Genomic DNA, 21,008 nt, shown 5'->3' with positions numbered 1-21,008 from the left:
AAGGCCTTAATAAGGGTAATAAGGACATACCAGTAGCAGCTCTCTGTAGAGGGACTTTAAGGTTATTTAATAAGGGTAATAAGGGTAATAAGGACATACCAGTAGCAGCTCTCTGTAAAGGGACTTTAAGGTTATTTAATAAGGGTAATAAGGGTAATAAGGAGGTATTTACCAGTAGCAGCTCTCTGTAAAGGTACTTTCAGGTCGCTCATGGAGTCCAGCTTTAAGATGTCCAGGCTGTCATTGAGGTTGGAACTGCTCGTCTTCCCAGGTTTACACTTGGTCTTCCTGTTTGGAATCTTAGTGGGAAACTTCATCTTTAACTTCTTACTGTTCTCCTGCACACGCACACGCACACACACACACACACACACACACACACACAGAGGAATTAATTAAGAATCTATTAATTGATGGGTTAATGATAACATGTATCTATTGATGAAGAAAGCTGTAAGTCTCCCCTAATGGGTCTGAGGTAAACAGCGTAGATGAACATTAGTATATATAATGTTTATATAACTATAAACTAGATATGATATATCTAGTGTATAGTATAAATACCTTAGCAGTAGAACTAGCAGAGGTTAACAGTATAGATTAACATTAGTATATAGATAGATAGATGGATAGGTTGTTAGGTACCTTAGCAGTACTGGATGCAGAGGTAAACAGTATAGATTAACATTAGTATATAGTATAGGTAGGTAGGTAGGTACCTTAGCAGTACTGCTAGCAGAGGTAAACAGTATAGATGAACATTAGTATATAGTATAGAGGTAGTATAGATAGTATAAATACCTTAGCAGTAGAACTAGCAGAGGTAAACAGTATAGATGAGCATTAGTATATAGATAGATAGATAGGTAGGTAGGTAGGTAGGTAGTGTATAATATAAATACCTTAGCAGTACTGGATGCAGAGGTAAACAGTCTAGATGAGCGTCTGGGTTGAATGTTGGGAGGAGCAGCAAGAGTAGGACTCAACACCTGAGGAGTTGTACTGCACACACACACACACACACACACACACACACACACACACACACACACACACACACACACACACACACACACACACACACACACACACACACACACACACACACACACACACACACACACAGTGGTGCTGACTGAGTGAAAGCAGCCAAAACCAAGATGTCAAAGCAAAGCTGTTGTGCTTCAAAACACATTGATAACTTCTTTTCGCAATGTTTCCAGCAGAGCAGGCCTCTCATTCTGTGGACCTTAATGACCAAACTAATAGATAAAACAGAAATAAAAAGTACGGCAGAAAATCACAGGTCCCGTCCCATTTTGGTGACTGGGTCTCCGGCTAATTCAAACCCTGGATGGATGGAGGGAGGGAGGGAGGGAGGGAGGGAGGGAGGGAGGGATGGATAGATTTTCAGAGGTGGTAAAAAGGTTGAAAGCGTCTCGTTAAAGTAATTTCAACGCTAGGACTAAATGTGATTGGTTGATATCTTACCTGGTGTGTGGAGCGGTGCTCTGTGATTGGTTAATATCTTACCTGGTGTGTGGAGCGGTGCTCTGTGATTGGTTGAAGGGGATTGGCAGCACGTCTCTGCTGTTTCCACTCTGAGAGAACACCTTAGACTGGCTGATCCTAGACACAGACTGAGGGACATAAGGATCCTTATTACTGATCCTAGAGACAGACTGAGGGACATAAGGATCCTTATTACTGATCCTAGAGACAGACTGAGGGACATAAGGATCCTTATTACTGATCCTAGAGACAGACTGAGGCAAAAAGTACCTTATGTATTACTGCCTTATTAAATTACCTTATGTATTACTGCCTTATTACTGATCCTAGACACAGACTGAGGACATAAGGATCCTTATTAACACTTTAGACCGGCTGATCCTAGACACAGACTGAGGGATATAAGGATCCTTATTAACACTGCCTTATTACTGATCCTAGACACAGACTGAGGACATAAGGATCCTTATTAACACTTTAGACTGGCTGATCCTAGACACAGACTGAGGACATAAGGATCCTTATTAACACTTTAGACCGGCTGATCCTAGACACAGACTGAGGGATATAAGGATCCTTATTAACACTGCCTTATTACTGATCCTAGACACAGACTGAGGACATAAGGATCCTTATTAACACTTTAGACCGGCTGATCCTAGACACAGACTGAGGGATATAAGGATCCTTATTAACACTGCCTTATTACTGATCCTAGACACAGACTGAGGACATAAGGATCCTTATTAACACTTTAGACCGGCTGATCCTAGACACAGACTGAGGACATAAGGATCCTTATTAACACTTTAGACCGGCTGATCCTAGACACAGACTGAGGGATATAAGGATCCTTATTAACACTGCCTTATTACTGATCCTAGACACAGACTGATTAAATTACCTTATGTATTACTGCCTTATTACTGATCCTACAGACAGACTGAGGGAAAAATTACCTTATGTATTACTGTTTTACTGATCCTAGAAACAGACTGAGGGACATAAGGATCCTTATTAATGTGCCTATTTGACTGATCTTAGACACAGACTGAGATATCATTATTTTTATAATGTAATCCTAGGCTCTGCTCTCCCCAGACCAGTTGTGTGCTTGTAGATCTGCTGTTTTCACTAGTTTTGTGTTTTCACTAGTTTTGTGTTTTCACTAGTTTTGTGTTTTCACTAGTTTTCTGTTTTCACTAGTTTTGTGCGACAGTCTTGTATGATGAAGCAGGGCTTTGCTTTACCAAAAGACGTACACATTTGAAACTTGGAGATACGAGGTTTCTGCCCGACAGTGATATTTTAGTGATTATGTTGTGAGGAAACGTTGAGATAACAGCGATTTTGGTTAGAACTGACTGAAAATAACTTTGTACTTCAAGTACTCCAAATATTATCAAATGATCTCGCGGCACCCCTGGACTGCCGCCACGGCACCCCAGGGTGCCCCGTCACCCACTTTGAAAACCCCTGGTGTAGTGTGTAGTTTTATATGTGTTGTTAGGGTTGGTGTGTGTGTAGTGTGTAGTTGTATGTGTGTACATACCTTCTTGTTAGGGTTGGTGTGTGTGTAGTGTGTAGTTGTATGTGTGTACATACCTTCTTGTTAGGGTTGGTGTCTGTGTAGTGTGTAGTTGTATGTGTGTACATACCTTCTTGTTAGGGTTGGTGTCTCTGTAGTGTGTAGTTGTATGTGTGTACATACCTTCTTGTTAGGGTTGGTGTCTGTGTAGTTCTGCAGATATGAGGGGTCTCCAGGGCTGGGTTCCAGGGGCATAATCCCAAAACTACAAAATAATAAAATAACATAAAACATCATTTATATAAAATAAATAATAAAATAACGTACAACATCATTTATATATAACACATAATGATTTAGATTTCAGTGTGTGTGTGGGGGGGGGGGGGGGGGGGGGCATGCGTACAAGAGGCTAAATATGTATTTTTAGACACAATAAGCCCATTCCCAAGATGCACCGCAATCTTTCATGGGCAGATGTGACTTATGGAGGCTGGTAGTTATTTAACTATTTAAATACCTAGGTGTAGATAGGTATTTTATAAGTATTTTAACTATTTAAATACCTAGGTGTAAATAAGTATTTTATAAGTATTGTAACTATTTAAATACCTAGGTGTAAATAAGTATTTTATAAGTATTGTAACTATTTAAATACCTAGGTGTAAATAAGTATTTTATAAGTATTGTAACTATTTAAATACCTAGGTGTAAATAAGTATTTTATAAGTATTGTAACTATTTAAATACCTAGGTGTAAATAAGTATTTTATAAGTATTGTAACTATTTAAATACCTAGGTGTAAATAAGTATTTTATAAGTATTGTAACTATTTAAATACCTAGGTGTAAATAAGTATTTTATAAGTATTGTAACTATTTAAATACCTAGGTGTAAATAAGTATTTTATAAGTATTGTAACTATTTAAATACCTAGGTGTAAGCGGGCTCAGTGCGGCTGTTCCTCCTAATAAGCTCCTCCCACTCTTGGGTTTGTTCTGCTTGCTGGCCAATAGGGATCCAGTGGAGCCCAGCGTAACAGTGTTGGCCAATAGGGAGCCAGTATCCGGGGTGATGAGGGAGGAGTCTATATAGGAGACTGACGAATCAGACATCAGCTTGACGTTGGAGGATTCTAGATTGAGACGATTCAGCTCCTGAAAAGACAAAGAGGAAATACTTTATATGGGCATTAAGTTGTTAATACTACTACAGGAAATACTTTATATGGGCATTAAGTTGTTAATACTACTACAGGAAATACTTTATATGGGCATTAAGTTGTTAATACTACTACAGGAAATACTTTATATGGGCATTAAGTTGTTAATACTACTACAGGAAATACTTTATATGGGCATTAAGTTGTTAATACTACTACAGGAAATACTTCATATGGTCATTAAGTTGTTAATACTACTACAGGAAATACTTTATATGGGCATTAAGTTGTTAATACTACTACAGGAAATACTTTATATGGGCATTAAGTTGTTAATACTACTACAAGAAATACTTTATATGGGCATTAAGTTGTTAATACTACTACAGGAAATACTTTATATGGGCATTAAGTTGTTAATACTACTACAGGAAATACTTTATATGGGCATTAAGTTGTTAATACTACTACAGGAAATACTTTATATGGGCATTAAGTTGTTAATACTACTACAGGAAATACTTTATATGGGCATTAAGTTGTTAATACTACTACAGGAAATACTTTATATGGTCATTAAGTTGTTAATACTACTACAGGAAATACTTCATATGGTCATTAAGTTGTTAATACTACTACAGGAAATACTTTATATGGGCATTAAGTTGTTAATACTACTACAGGAAATACTTTATATGGTCATTAAGTTGTTAATACTACTACAGGAAATACTTTATATGGGCATTAAGTTGTTAATACTACTACAGGAAATACTTTATATGGGCATTAAGTTGTTAATACTACTACAGGAAATACTTTATATGGTCATTAAGTTGTTAATACTACTACAGGAAATACTTTATATGGGCATTAAGTTGTTAATAGTTGTAGTTATTTAGTTTGTTTACATTCTAATCACTGCTGAGGCCAACTGGAGAACCCAGAATCCCATTCAGATAGATAGATAGATACAGTAGGTAGATAGATATTATAAATATATAGATACAGTAGGTAGGTAGTTATATAGATAAGAAGGTACCAGGGTATCTTGAGGAGTCTCCATCAGAGCAGTGTCCAGGCGGTGGGAGATAGATATATAGATACAGTAGGTAGGTAGGTAGATAGATATTATAAATATATAGATACAGTAGGTAGGTAGTTATATAGATTAAAAGGTACCAGGGTATCTTGTGGGGTCTCCATCAAGGCGGTGTCCAGGCGGTGGGTGATAGATATATAGATACAGTAGATAGATAGTAGGTAGGTAGATAGGTATAGGGTTAGGGGTAGATAAGGGTATAGTATGTACCCTACCAGGGTATCTTGTGGAGTCTCCATCAAGGCGGTGTCCAGGCTGTGGGTTAGGTATATGTAGATAGATACAGTAGGTAGGTAGTTATATAGATTAAAAGGTACCAGGGTATCTTGTGGAGTCTCCATCAAGGTGGTGGGTTAGGTATATGTAGATAGAGGGTAGATAGGTAGGTAGGTGAGTAGGTAGGTGGGTATGTAGGGTACCTACCAGGGTATCTTGTGGAGTCTCCATCAAGGCGGTGTCCAGACGGTGGGAGGGGTTCTGAACTGGGGTGATGGCAGGAAGGGGCGGGGCTACATTATGAAGAGCAGAGAGTCTGAAGACCTGGTCTGGATCTGGTTTCTCCCCTGGAATGGATTCATTATACATTATATTATGTACAATACATACATACATACACTTATTGTACAACACACACACACACACACACACACACACACACACATACACACACACACACACACACACACACACACACACACACACACACACACACACACACACACACACACACACACAGGTCAGACACACACACACACACACACACACACACACACACACACACACACACACACACCAGATATACAAGCTTGTAGATCTGCCAATTTTGAAGGATTGTGAAAATCTGTGCAAGTCTTTGAATATTTTGACCCGATTCTATGGAGCCAGAACAGTCTCATAATTCACAAATGCGTACCTCCAGTTTTGTAATTTTTGAAATTTTGTGTTTCCACATTTTGAACTCACATGCCCAGATTTGAAACTCACAAGGTCAGATTCCTGTGTATTTTGTATCTGTGTTTTGTATTTGTGTTTTGTATTTGTGTTTTGTATCTGTGATTTGTATTTGTGATTTGTATTTGTGTTTTGTATTTGTGATTTGTATCTGTGATTTGTATCTGTGATTTGTATTATTATTTGTTATTTGCATCTCTGATTTTTATCTGTGATTCAAATCCACAAAATACAAATCCACAAAACACAAATCACAGATACAAATCACAGATACAAATCACAAATACAAAACACAAACACAAAACACAGATACAAATCACAGATACAAATTACAAATACAAAACACAAATACAAATCACAAATACAAATCACAGATACAAAACACAAATACAAATCACAAATACAAAACACAGACACAAAACACAGACACAAAACACAGATACAAATCACAAATACAAAACACAAACACAAAACACAAATACAAATCACAAATACACATCATATAAATCCACAGATCATGCACGTCTGCTGTGAGGATTTTTTTTCCGCCACTAGGGGGAGCTGTTTTGCAGTGGATCTGTTTTACAGTGGATCTGTTTTGCAGTGACTTTATGAGACTCAGTCTGACGGTTGAGTGACAGGCCTCCCAGACCCAGTTGTTGCCATGTCTGCTTATTATAAGCGACTTTATTATTACCATTATTATTATTAATATTAATAGTAATTCTTCATCTCCAGAGGCGAGGGGCCGGCGGCCGACCGAGGGGCCTCTGGAGTCGGGGTCTGACCACCCGGGGACCCCCTGGAGCCCTGGGGACCCCCAGCGGACCCCCTGCTATCTAGTCCCATGTATTTAAAAAATGTTCGGCTCTACAATGGTTTCAATGGGAGGGCCGACATTTTTTTGGGGAAATCCGGGACTTAACCCGCACGGACACCCTCCAGGGGGCCCAGGGACCCCCGCAAAATTATAGCGCCGCCACTGCAGCGCACATAAACTTCCATAACTCGGGCTAGGAGCGACCGTTCGAGACGGGACCGGTACCCACACGTCCGGCTCGGGGCCCCGGAGCCGGCCGTGCCACTGCGCCGCCTGGCGGCCGACGCCAAACAGGAAGTGCCTCTATATCTCATGAACCGTTTGTCGTACAGACGCGTGGGTGGCGTCATATGACTTGATTAAGAGTCCTTGACCTTAATTGGTGCAACAGGAAGTGCCCTTCGCCAAACAGGAAGTGCCTCTATATCTCATGAACCGTTTGCCGTACAGACGCGTGGGTTGCGTCATATGAATTGATTAGGAGTCCTTGACCTTAATTGGTGCAACAGGAAGTGCCCTTCGCCAAACAGGAAGTGCCTCTATATCTCATGAACCGTTTGTCGTACAGACGCGTGGGTGGCCTCATATTACTTGATTAGGAGTCCTTGACCTTAATTGGTGCAACAGGAAGTGCCCTTCGCCAAACAGGAAGTGCCTCTGTATCTCATGAACCGTTTGTCGTACAGACGCGTGGGTGGCCTCATATTACTTGATTAGGAGTCCTTGACCTTAATTGGTGCAACAGGAAGTGCCCTTCGCCAAACAGGAAGTGCCTCTGTATCTCATGAACCGTTTGTCGTACAGACGCGTGGGTGGCCTCATATTACTTGATTAGGAGTCCTTGACCTTAATTGGTGCAACAGGAAGTGCCCTTCGCCAAACAGGAAGTGCCTCTGTATCTCATGAACCGTTTGTCGTACAGACGCGTGGGTGGCCTCATATTACTTGATTAGGAGTCCTTGACCTTAATTGGTGCAACAGGAAGTGCCCTTCGCCAAACAGGAAGTGCCTCTATATCTCATGAACCGTTTGTCGTACAGACGCGTGGGTGGCCTCATATTACTTGATTAGGAGTCCTTGACATTAATTGGTGCAACAGGAAGTGCCCTTTGCAAAACAGGAAGTACCTCTATATCTCATGAACCGTTTGTCATACATGTTTGGGTGGTGTCATATGACTTGATTAAGAGTCCTTCAGCTTAATTGGTTTAACTAGCCCTGCATCTCTTCTGATGGCTGCTGCCCCTTTTGACGTGGGTAGAGCTGCGAGGGCCCGGTCATCATTGCTGAAGGACTCTTAATCAAGTCATAAGACACCACCCACACATGTACGACAAACGGTTCATGAGGTATAGAGGTACTTTCTGTTCGGCAAAGGGCACTTCCTGTTTGACGAAGGAAACAACTATTAAGGTTAAGGACTCTTAATCAAGTAATATGAGGCCACCCACGCGTCTGTACGACAAACGGTTCATGAGATATAGAGGCACTTCCTGTTTTGCGAAGGGCACTTCCTGTTGCACCAATTAAGGTCAAGGACTCCTAATCAAGTAATATGAGGCCACCCACGCATCTGTACGACAAACGGTTCATGAGATACAGAGGCACTTCCTGTTTGGCGAAGGGCACTTCCTGTTGCACCAATTAAGGTCAAGGACTCCTAATCAATTCATATGACGCAACCCACGCGTCTGTACGGCAAACGGTTCATGAGATATAGAGGCACTTCCTGTTTGGCGAAGGGCACTTCCTGTTGCACCAATTAAGGTCAAGGACTCTTAATCAAGTCATATGACGCCACCCACGCGTCTGTACGACAAACGGTTCATGAGATATAGAGGCACTTCCTGTTTGGCGTCGGCCGCCAGGCGGCGCAGTGGCACGGCCGGCTCCGGGGACCCGAGCCGGACGTGTGGGTACCGGTCCCGTCTCGAACGGTCGCTCCTAGCCCGAGTTATGGAAGTTTATGTGCGCTGCAGTGGCGGCGCTATAATTTTGCGGGGGTCCCTGGGCCCCCTGGAGGGTGTCCGTGCGGGTTAAGTCCCGGATTTCCCCAAAAAAATGTCGGCCCTCCCATTGAAACCATTGTAGAGCCGAACATTTTTTAAATACATGGGACTAGATAGCAGGGGGTCCGCTGGGGGTCCCCAGGGCTCCAGGGGGTCCCCGGGTGGTCAGACCCCGACTCCAGAGGCCCCTCGGTCGGCCGCCGGCCCCTCGCCTCTGGAGATGAAGAATTACTATTAATATTAATAATAATAATGGTAATAATAAAGTCGCTTATAATAAGCAGACATGGCAACAACTGGGTCTGGGAGGCCTGTCACTCAACCGTCAGACTGAGTCTCATAAAGTCACTGCAAAACAGATCCACTGTAAAACAGATCCACTGCAAAACAGCTCCCCCTAGTGGCGGAAAAAAAATCCTCACAGCAGACGTGCATGATCTGTGGATTTATATGATGTGTATTTGTGATTTGTATTTGTGTTTTGTGTTTGTGTTTTGTATTTGTGATTTGTATCTGTGTTTTGTGTCTGTGTTTTGTGTCTGTGTTTTGTATTTGTGATTTGTATTTGTGTTTTGTATCTGTGATTTGTATTTGTGATTTGTATTTGTGTTTTGTATTTGTAATTTGTATCTGTGATTTGTATCTGTGTTTTGTGTTTGTGTTTTGTATTTGTGATTTGTATCTGTGATTTGTATCTGTGATTTGTGTTTTGTGGATTTGTATTTTGTGGATTTGAATTACAGATAAAAATCAGAGATGCAAATAACAAATAATAATACAAATCACAGATACAAATCACAGATACAAATCACAAATACAAAACACAAATACAAATCACAAATACAAATCACAGATACAAAACACAAATACAAAACACAGATACAAATCACAGATACAAAATACACAAGAATCTGACCTTGTGAGTTTCAAATCTGGGCATGTGAGTTCAAAATGTGGAAACACAAAATTTCAAAAATTACAAAACTGGAGGTACGCATTTGTGAATTATGAGACTGTTCTGGCTCCATACGATTCTATAAATGTCTTCTAAATCAGTGCTTCTCAGACGTTTTCATGTCAAGGACCCCCAACATTCCATGTATTTGGCCGTGGACCCCCATCTCAAAATATGTCCCTGGAATATGTTCCAGGGACCACCCAGAATATGTTCCAGGGACCACCCAGAATATGTTCCAGGGACCACCCAGAATATGTTCCAGGGACCACCCAGAAGCGACCACCCAGAATATGTTCCAGGGACCACCCAGAAGCAGAGATTCCAGTTACCAAAGTTCGCTTTGAAAAATATATATTCAAATGCACGTTTCTAAAATAGCAGATCTTACAATATGTGAGCTAGATCAGCATGTGGGAGCAAGAGGTTCTCAGCCTTTTCAGACCGGGACCCCCAGAATAATCATAGTTTAAATAACTGGGGACCCCCAGAATAATCATAGTTTAAATAACTGGGGACCCCCAGAATAATCATAGTTTAAATAACTGGGGACCCCCCACCTTGACGAGCACTAAGAGTTGAGGCATTACATTGTGTATAACACGGTTCTATAAGCTCACAACGCTTAGATCGGCTATTTTCACAATGTCTGCCTCTAATACCTGTATGTCATTTTAGAGGTAGAATATTTAAAAGTCCTTAAATTGTCACTTCCACCTTATAAACATGCAGATACCCTCTAAACACAAACGTTATGTTGGTTTGTTTACTGTTGAGAGAGAAAACAATGTTGCACATTAAGTTAATCATCTGGGGACCCCCAGAATAATTTGGTGACCCCCCTGGGGGTCCCAACCCACAGGTTGAGAACCAGTGGTCTCAGCAACTTGAATTATTTCCTATCGTGTTGTTGAAGCTCCGCCCAGGAAGGAACCACACTGTGGTAAGGCTGGGCAATATATACAAAATGTACCTTCATGGGTTAGATATTGTATGTGTCAAATTAATTAACACACACTATGCATGCACGTAGCACATGCACAACAGCAGTCCATCTGTAACCAGGTGTGGTTATTTCAATAAAACCATTGTTGGAAAATGGAAATAAGGCATGTAATGTCTTTATTCTATGTGTGCTGTGCAGTGTGCATGCATGGATATGATATTCATTATCTGGTTTATTCTATGTGTACTGTGCAGTGTGCATGCATGGATATGATATTCATTATCTGGGTTAGGCAGGCAGTGGACCTAAAGCAGAAAAAAACATTAAAAAAACGATATAATGCAATAGTTTTTAATAATATCGTGAGTAATATGGATAAAGGTATTTTATCCAAGGTTTTCCTCATATCGCCCAGCGTGTGGCGCTGGGGAGAGCGAGAACCAGAGTTAAGCTTGTTTTCTGCAGAAGAAGAATTGAACCGGATGCAGGGGTCCTTGTTTCATAGCACCAGACTGTACATAACATATTAATGTTTAATTAATGTTTCCTGGTTATTTCTGTATGCTAGTCTCATAGCACCAGACTGTACATAACATATTAATGTTTAATTAATGTTTCCTGGTTATTACTGTATGCTAGTCTCATAGCACCAGACTGTACATAACATATTAATGTTTAATTAATGTTTCCTGGTTATTACTGTATGCTAGTCTCATAGCACCAGACTGTACATAACATATTAATGTTTAATTAATGTTTCCTGGTTATTACTGTATGCTAGTCTCATAGCACCAGACTGTACATAACATATTAATGTTTAATTAATGTTTCTGGGTTATTTCTGTATGCTAGTCTCATAGCACCAGACTGTACATAACATATTAATGTTTAATTAATGTTTCCTGGTTATTTCTGTATGCTAGTCTCATAGCACCAGACTGTACATAACATATTAATGTTTAATTAATGTTTCCTGGTTATTTCTGTATGCTAGTCTCATAGCACCAGACTGTACATAACATATTAATGTTTAATTAATGTTTCCTGGTTATTTCTGTATGCTAGTCTCATAGCACCAGACTGTACATAACATATTAATGTTTAATTAATGTTTCCTGGTTATTTCTGTATGCTAGTCTCATAGCACCAGACTGTACATAACATATTAATGTTTAATTAATGTTTCCTGGTTATTACTGTATGCTAGTCTCATAGCACCAGACTGTACATAACCACCAAACATATTAATGTTTAATTAATGTTTCCTGGTTATTTCTGTATGCTAGTCTCATAGCACCAGACTGTACATAACATATTAATGTTTAATTAATGTTTCCTGGTTATTACTGTATGCTAGTCTCATAGCACCAGACTGTACATAACATATTAATGTTTAATTAATGTTTCCTGGTTATTTCTGTATGCTAGTCTCATAGCACCAGACTGTACATAACATATTAATGTTTAATTAATGTTTCCTGGTTATTTCTGTATGCTAGTCTCATAGCACCAGACTGTACATAACATATTAATGTTTAATTAATGTTTCCTGGTTATTACTGTATGCTAGTCTCATAGCACCAGACTGTATATAACATATTAATGTTTAATTAATGTTTCCTGGTTATTACTGTATGCTAGTCTCATAGCACCAGACTGTATATAACATATTAATGTTTAATTAATGTTTCCTGGTTATTTCTGTATGCTAGTCTCATAGCACCAGACTGTACATAACATATTAATGTTTAATTAATGTTTCCTGGTTATTTCTGTATGCTAGTCTCATAGCACCAGACTGTACATAACCACCATATTAATGTTTAATTAATGTTTCCTGGTTATTACTGTATGCTAGTCTCATAGCACCAGACTGTACATAACATATTAATGTTTAATTAATGTGTCCTGGTTATTACTGTATGCTAGTCTCATAGCACCAGACTGTACATAACATATTAATGTTTAATTAATGTTTCCTGGTTATTTCTGTATGCTAGTCTCATAGCACCAGACTGTACATAACATATTAATGTTTAATTAATGTTTCCTGGTTATTACTGTATGCTAGTCTCATAGCACCAGACTGTACATAACATATTAATGTTTAATTAATGTTTCCTGGTTATTACTGTATGCTAGTCTCATAGCACCAGACTGTACATAACATATTAATGTTTAATTAATGTGTCCTGGTTATTACTGTATGCTAGTCTCATAGCACCAGACTGTACATAACATATTAATGTTTAATTAATGTTTCCTGGTTATTTCTGTATGCTAGTCTCATAGCACCAGACTGTACATAACATATTAATGTTTAATTAATGTTTCCTGGTTATTACTGTATGCTAGTCTCATAGCACCAGACTGTACATAACATATTAATGTTTAATTAATGTTTCCTGGTTATTACTGTATGCTAGTCTCATAGCACCAGACTGTACATAACATATTAATGTTTAATTAATGTTTCCTGGTTATTACTGTATGCTAGTCTCATAGCACCAGACTGTACATAACATATTAATGTTTAATTAATGTTTCTGGGTTATTTCTGTATGCTAGTCTCATAGCACCAGACTGTACATAACATATTAATGTTTAATTAATGTTTCCTAGTTATTTCTGTATGCTAGTCTCATAGCACCAGACTGTACATAACATATTAATGTTTAATTAATGTTTCCTGGTTATTACTGTATGCTAGTCTCATAGCACCAGACTGTAATAACATATCAATGTTTAATTAATGTTTCCTGGTTATTTCTGTATGCTAGTCTCATAGCACCAGACTGTACATAACCACCATATTAATGTTTAATTAATGTTTCCTAGTTATTTCTGTATGCTAGGTCTCATAGCTACCGAGGGTCGCTCCAGGCATGGCTCCTCCATACCTCCAAAACCAGATCAACCCCTACAACCCCACCCGTTCACTTAGAATCTTAGACCAACCAACACAGGGATGCTGACAGAACCCTCGCTAAAAACCCCAGGACAATGATCCACTTGCCTAGACTTTTTGCCCTCCTGGCCCCCAAGTTGTGGAATAAACTCCCTGTCCCACTTAGAACAACGGACTCACTCGCTAGCTTTCACCGTGGACTGAAGACTCACCTTTTCAGACTCCACCTAAACCCTTAGCACTACTGAAACACTCAATGACCATACATGAAGCTAGTTAGCATTTGTTTTTAGGTTTTTTAGAACCTTAAACTGTCCAGACTGTACATAACCACGGTATTAAACTGTCCAGACTGTACATAACAACCACGGTATTAATCAGATTAAGACATCTACGTCTTTTAAGAGTTCTCTGGTTACCATGCTTACCTAGGTGACAGAGGGACTAATAATAATAATAATAATATTAATAATGTTTACCTAGGTGACAGAGGGACTGGAAAGGAGACCACAGGAACGGGTTAAGGGTCAAACTCTTCTGGAAACACTCCGATCCTTTCGTCTGTCTGTCTGTCTGACTGTAACACACAACAATACAATATACACATTATTATATACACACTGTCTGTCTGACTGTAACACACAATATACACACTATTATACACACTGTCTGTCTGACTGTAACACACAACAATACAATATATACACCGTTAAACACACTTCAATAGACACATACAATATAGACATTACTACAGTATCTCACCCCTCTCATTTATGCAAATATTTAATGCTCTCTCTTCATGGGACAACACTGAAGAAATGACACTTTGATACAATGTAAAGTAGTGAGTGTACAGCTAGGATAACAGTGTCATAGTATGGATAACACACAACAATACAATATATACACCGTTAAACACACTTCAATAGACACATACAATATAGACATTACTACAGTATCTCACCCCTCTCATTTATGCAAATATTTAATGCTCTCTCTTCATGGGACAACACTGAAGAAATGACACTTTGATACAATGTAAAGTAGTGAGTGTACAGCTAGGATAACAGTGTCATAGTATGGATAACAGTGTCATAGTATGGTCACCTCAAAATAACTCAAACTTACAGCCATGTCTAAACTGCTGGCAACAAAAGTGAAAATGTCCAAATTGGAGCAACATTGGTCAACATGTTGTGTTGCCACCATTACTTTCCAGCTCTGCCTTAACCCTCTGGGGCCTGGAGTTCACCAGAGCTTCACAGGTTTCCACTGAAACCTTCTTCACTCCTCCATGATGACATCACACTGAAACCTTCTTCACTCCTCCATGATGACATCACACTGAAACCTTCTAAGGTTTCAGTGTGATGTCATCATGGAGCAGTGAAGAAGGTTTCAGTGTGATGTCATCATGGAGCAGTGAAGAAGGTTTCAGTGTGATGTCATCATGGAGGAGTGAAGAAGGTTTCAGTGTGATGTCATCATGGAGGAGTGAAGAAGGTTTCAGTGGAAACCTGTGAAGCTCTGGTGAACTCCAGGCCGCGCTGTTCCGCGCTGTTCAACCTGCGGCCCGGGGGCCGCAGGTTGAACAGCGCTGCTTTACAGCATGCTATAACCCTCTTGGGCCTGGAGTTCACCAGAGCTTCACAGGTTTCCACTGAAACCTTCTTCACTCCTCCATGATGACATCACACTGAAACCTTCTTCACTCCTCCATGATGACATCACACTGAAACCTTCTAAGAAGGTTTCAGTGTGATGTCATCATGGAGGAGTGAAGAAGGTTTCAGTGGAAACCTGTGAAGCTCTGGTGAACTCCAGGCCCAAGAGGGTTATAGCATGCTGTAAAGCAGCGCTGTTCAACCTGCGGCCCGGGGGCCGCATGCGGCCCCTGCAGCATGTCTATGGGGCCCCTCATGGTCATAACAATACAAATATATTTAGTCCACTTTCAGTGAGGACAAATCATTTCTGATGTCATTTTTCAGTTTCACTCCAAAATAACTAGGATACATTTGTTGTTGTTTTATACACAATGTTTTTGCTATTTTGTTTGCTCCAAAAGAAGAAACGTCATCATTTCATCATTAATCTTTCCATGACAATCTTTTTGTTCAATGAGGATTAGCCTTATATATGTAAATGTGGCTGTTTTCTGTTTCATATTTTTTTTCTATATGTAATGTGTTAAAAAATCTTTGTCTAAACATCCAAAATAGGACCGTCATTTTTAGCTTGCGGCCCTTTGACTTATGATATTTTGCTGAGTGGCCCCTGAGCCATCTAAAGTTGAGTAGCCCTGCTGTAAAGTAATGGTGGCCACACTAAATATTCACACTTGGGCCCAATTTGGACATTTTCACTTAGGGGTGTAGGTTACTACTCACTTTTGTTGTCAGCAGTTTAGACATTAATAGTTGTGTGTCGAGTTATTTTTACAATAACAATTACACTTTTAGTTTCATAGTAATAGATTAGTAGTAATAGATTACCAGTAAATATGTCCTAATAAGGAGAGGGTGAAGGAAGCTGAATCTCCAAACTCAGTAACGATGTCTTCATGGCTCTTCTGTTTGTTGAGGACTCCTCCTACCAGGACCTGTTCCCCTTCTGCTAGTCTGGAAGTAAACACATACAATACAACACATCAACAATACAATACAATATAATATAAACTCAGTAACGATGTCTTCATGGCTCTTCTGTTTGTTGAGAACTCCTCCTACCAGGACCTGTTCTCCTTCTGCTAGTCTGGAAGTAAACACATACAATACAACACATCAACAATACAATACAATATAATATAAACTCAGTAACAATGTCTTCATGACTGTTTGTTGAGGACTCCTCCTACAAGGACCTGTTCTCCTTCTGCTAGTCTGGAAATACATAGAATACACATCAATACAATACAATGTAATATAACCAGGACCTGTTCTCCCTCTGCTAGTCTGGAAGTAAACATATAGAACACATCAATACATCAATACAATATAAACTCAGTAACAATGTCTTCATGGCTCTTTGTTTGTTGAGAACTCCTCCTACAAGGACCTGTTCTCCTTCTGCTGGTCTGGAAGTACATACAATACAATACAATACAATACAATACAATACAATATAATATAGTTAATAAATACAATATAATATAAACTCCTCCCACCAGGACCTGTTCTCCTTCTGCTAGACAACTGGGCAATAGGGGCACGTGGGCAGTTGGAGAGGTAGGCACCTGGACAACTGGGCACTAGGGATACGTGGGCAGTTGGAGAGGTGGGCACTTGGAGAGGTGGGCATCTGGACAACTGGGCACTAGGGACAAATGGCCTCTTAGAGAGGCGGGCACCTGGACAACTGGGCACTAGGGACAAGTGGCCTCTTAGAGAGGTGGGCACCTGGACAACTGGTCACTAGGGACAAGTGGCCTCTTAGAGAGGTGGGCACCTGGACAACTGGGCACTAGGGACAAGTGGCCTCTTAGAGAGGTGGGCACCTGGACAACTGGGCACTAGGGACAAGTGGGAACGTGGAGAGGTGGGCACCTGGACAACTGGGCACTAGGGACAAGTGGCCTCTTAGAGAGGTGGGCACCTGGACAACTGGGCACTAGGGACAAGTGGCCTCTTAGAGAGGTGGGCACCTGGACAACTGGGCACTAGGGACAAGTGGCCTCTTAGAGAGGTGGGCACCTGGACAACTGGGCACTAGGGACAAGTGGCCTCTTAGAGAGGTGGGCACCTGGACAACTGGGCACTAGGGACAAGTGGGAACTTGGAGAGGTGGGCACCTGGACAACTGACCACTAGGGACATGTGGGAAAGTGTGCAAGGACTGACAGGATACAGTACAGATCTCCATATATGGCCATATCAGTTGGATCGCTACAACGCAGCTGTGAGCGCCCGCAGAGCGGGCGCGATCTCTAGATGTTCGCAGCCCTTACATAGAATACAATACATCAATACAATACAATACAATGTAATACAATACAATACAATGTAATACAAACTCCTCCCACCAGGACCTGTTCTCCCTCTGCTAGTCTGGAAATAAACAAACAATACAATATAATGAAATAACAACAGGATGCTACAGATGTTCTACCAGTCTGTTATGGATAATGTGTGTATGTGTGTGTGTGTGTGTGGGGGGGGGGGCTAGGAAGCTGGACTCTAGAAGCAGTGCCCTTCAAAGCCCAGGTCTCCGCGGGGACTGCCCATAAGTCCCAAGGTTCATTAGTCCGAATTTAGTTAGGGTTACTGAGGTTAAGGTTAGGGTTAGAGTTAGGGATAGTATTCTTAACAAATTCGAACTAAAGAACCTTCGGACCAATGACATGGCACCGGTCTCTGCCAGGTCAGCAAGGTTATTGTGACCTGCTGGTGGCGCTATAACAGGCCTGGTGGTGGCGCTATAACAGGCCTGGTGGTGGCGCTATAACAGGCCTGGTGGTGGTGCTATAACAGGCCTGGTGGTGGCGCTATAACAGGCCTGGTGGTGGCGCTATAACAGGCCTGGTGGTGGCGCTATAACAGGCCTGGTGGGGGGGCTATAACAGGCCTGGTGGTGGCGCTATAACAGGCCTGGTGGTGGTGCTATAACAGGCCTGGTGGTGGCGCTATAACAGGCCTGGTGGTGGCGCTATAACAGGCCTGGTGGTGGCACTATAACAGGCCTGGTGGGGGGGCTATAACAGGCCTGGTGGGGGGGCTATAACAGGCCTGGTGGTGGCGCTATAACAGGCCTGGTGGTGGCGCTATAACAGGCCTGCTGGTGGCGCTATAACAGGCCTGGTGGTGGCGCTATAACAGGCCTGGTGGTGGCGCTATAACAGGCCTGGTGGTGGCGCTATAACAGGCCTGGTGGTGGTGCTATAACAGGCCTGGTGGTGGCGCTATAACAGGCCTGCTGGTGGCGCTATAACAGGCCTGGTGGTGGCGCTATAACAGGCCTGGTGGTGGTGCTATAACAGGCCTGGTGGTGGTGCTATAACAGGCCTGCTGGTGGCGCTATAACAGGCCTGGTGGGGGGGCTATAACAGGCCTGGTGGTGGGGCTATAACAGGCCTGGTGGTGGCGCTATAACAGACCTGGTGGTGGTGTGATAACAGGCCTGGTGGTGGCGCTATAACAGGCCTGGTGGTGGCGCTATAACAGGCCTGGTGGTGGTGCTATAACAGGCCTGGTGGTGGCGCTATAACAGGCCTGGTGGGGGGGCTATAACAGGCCTGGTGGTGGCGCTATAACAGGCCTGGTGGTGGCGCTATAACAGGCCTGGTGGTGGGGCTATAACAGGCCTGGTGGTGGCGCTATAACAGGCCTGGTGGTGGCGCTATAACAGGCCTGGTGGTGGCGCTATAACAGGCCTGGTGGGGGGGCTATAACAGGCCTGGTGGGGGGGCTATAACAGGCCTGGTGGGGGGGCTATAACAGGCCTGCTGGTGGCGCTATAACAGGCCTGGTGGGGGGGCTATAACAGGCCTGGTGGTGGCGCTATAACAGGCCTGGTGGTGGCGCTATAACAGGCCTGGTGGTGGCGCTATAACAGGCCTGCTGGTGGCGCTATAACAGGCCTGGTGGTGGCGCTATAACAGGCCTGCTGGTGGCGCTATAACAGGCCTGGTGGTGGCGCTATAATAGGCCTGGTGGTGGCGCAATAATAGGCCTGGTGGTGGCGCTATAACAGGCCTGGTGGTGGCGCTATAATAGGCCTGGTGGTGGCGCTATAACAGGCCTGGTGGTGGCGCTATAACAGGCCTGGTGGTGGCGCTATAATAGGCCTGGTGGTGGCACTATAACAGGCCTGGTGGGGGGGCTATAACAGGCCTGGTGGTGGCGCTATAACAGGCCTGGTGGGGGGGCTATAACAGGCCTGCTGGTGGCGCTATAACAGGCCTGCTGGTGGCGCTATAACAGGCCTGGTGGTGGCGCTATAACAGGCCTGGTGGGGGGGCTATAACAGGCCTGGTGGGGGGGCTATAACAGGCCTGGTGGTGGCGCTATAACAGGCCTGGTGGTGGCGCTATAACAGGCCTGGTGGTGGCGCTATAACAGGCCTGCTGGTGGCGCTATAACAGGCCTGGTGGTGGCGCTATAACAGGCCTGGTGGTGGCGCTATAACAGGCCTGGTGGTGGCGCTATAACAGGCCTGGTGGTGGCGGCGCTATAACAGGCCTGGTGGTGGCGCTATAACAGGCCTGGTGGTGGCGCTATAACAGGCCTGGTGGGGGGGCTATAACAGGCCTGGTGGGGGGGCTATAACAGGCCTGGTGGTGGCGCTATAACAGGCCTGGTGGGGGGGCTATAACAGGCCTGGTGGTGGCGCTATAACAGGCCTGGTGGTGGCGCTATAACAGGCCTGGTGGTGGCGCTATAACAGGCCTGGTGGTGGCGCTATAACAGGCCTGGTGGGGGGGCTATAACAGGCCTGGTGGGGGGGCTATAATAGGCCTGGTGGTGGCGCTATAACAGGCCTGCTGGTGGCGCTATAACAGGCCAATGTGAAAAGTGTTCTGTGTCTTCTTCTGCCTTTCACGGCAATGCATGAATTTCTTTAGTAAAAGTTGACCTGCTGGTGGCGATACAACAGGCCAATGTGAAATGGGTGGCATTTGTTTCTTGACCTAGTGGGAATGTGCGTGGAAGGTTTTACGGAAACCGCAAGCTGCGTTTATGATATGACAAATTTTGTTCAAAAGGGAGCACTCTTGCAAACTTTGGAAGTCAATCTTAGCCGATCAGGATGGAATAATACAAATCTGAAAGACCAGTTTTGTTTAATGACTATAGAGAATATTACAGATACTCTGTAACAATTTGCGTGATTTTTGGACAACATCTGTAGGACTGTCCAAACTGTCCAACCCTAACCCTAACCCTAACCCAACATCTGTAGGACTGTCCAAACTGTCCAACCCTAACCCTAACCCTAACCCAACATCCGTAGGACTGTCCAAACTGTCCAACCCTAACCCTAACCCTAACCCAACATCTGTAGGACAACATCTGTAGGACTGTCCAAACTGTCCAAAAATATGTTTTGCTCAAAATGGGCAGTTTCACTTCCATCTTGCCAATGGTGTCGGAGATTAGCTGTTCACTGACAGAAGGACGGA

The 21,008-nt window shown here is 42.5% G+C and overlaps 1 protein-coding gene across 3 annotated transcripts in view; it reads right to left on the bottom strand.

Annotated features, from left to right (window-relative positions):
- The window catches only part of cdc27 (cell division cycle 27), a 46,304-nt gene that overhangs the window by 12,159 nt on the left and 13,137 nt on the right, over positions 1-21,008 (bottom strand). For all 3 annotated transcript variants that reach the window (XM_080724109.1, XM_080724110.1, XM_080724111.1), the window contains exons 4-11: positions 16,387-16,512; positions 14,371-14,468; positions 5,726-5,865; positions 3,975-4,198; positions 3,224-3,305; positions 1,534-1,640; positions 903-1,002; positions 173-338 (exon numbers count right to left, since the gene is read on the bottom strand). In XM_080724109.1, the coding sequence (XP_080580235.1) occupies positions 173-338; positions 903-1,002; positions 1,534-1,640; positions 3,224-3,305; positions 3,975-4,198; positions 5,726-5,865; positions 14,371-14,468; positions 16,387-16,512 (1,043 nt within the window). The remainder of the gene's footprint in view (positions 1-172; positions 339-902; positions 1,003-1,533; positions 1,641-3,223; positions 3,306-3,974; positions 4,199-5,725; positions 5,866-14,370; positions 14,469-16,386; positions 16,513-21,008) is intronic.

Source organism: Nannobrachium achirus, assembly GCF_963921795.1.
Source record: "Nannobrachium achirus genome assembly, chromosome: 4".
In the NCBI taxonomy this organism is placed as follows: Eukaryota; Metazoa; Chordata; class Actinopteri; order Myctophiformes; family Myctophidae; genus Nannobrachium; species Nannobrachium achirus.
This window is presented reverse-complemented; position numbering and strand designations above follow the sequence as displayed.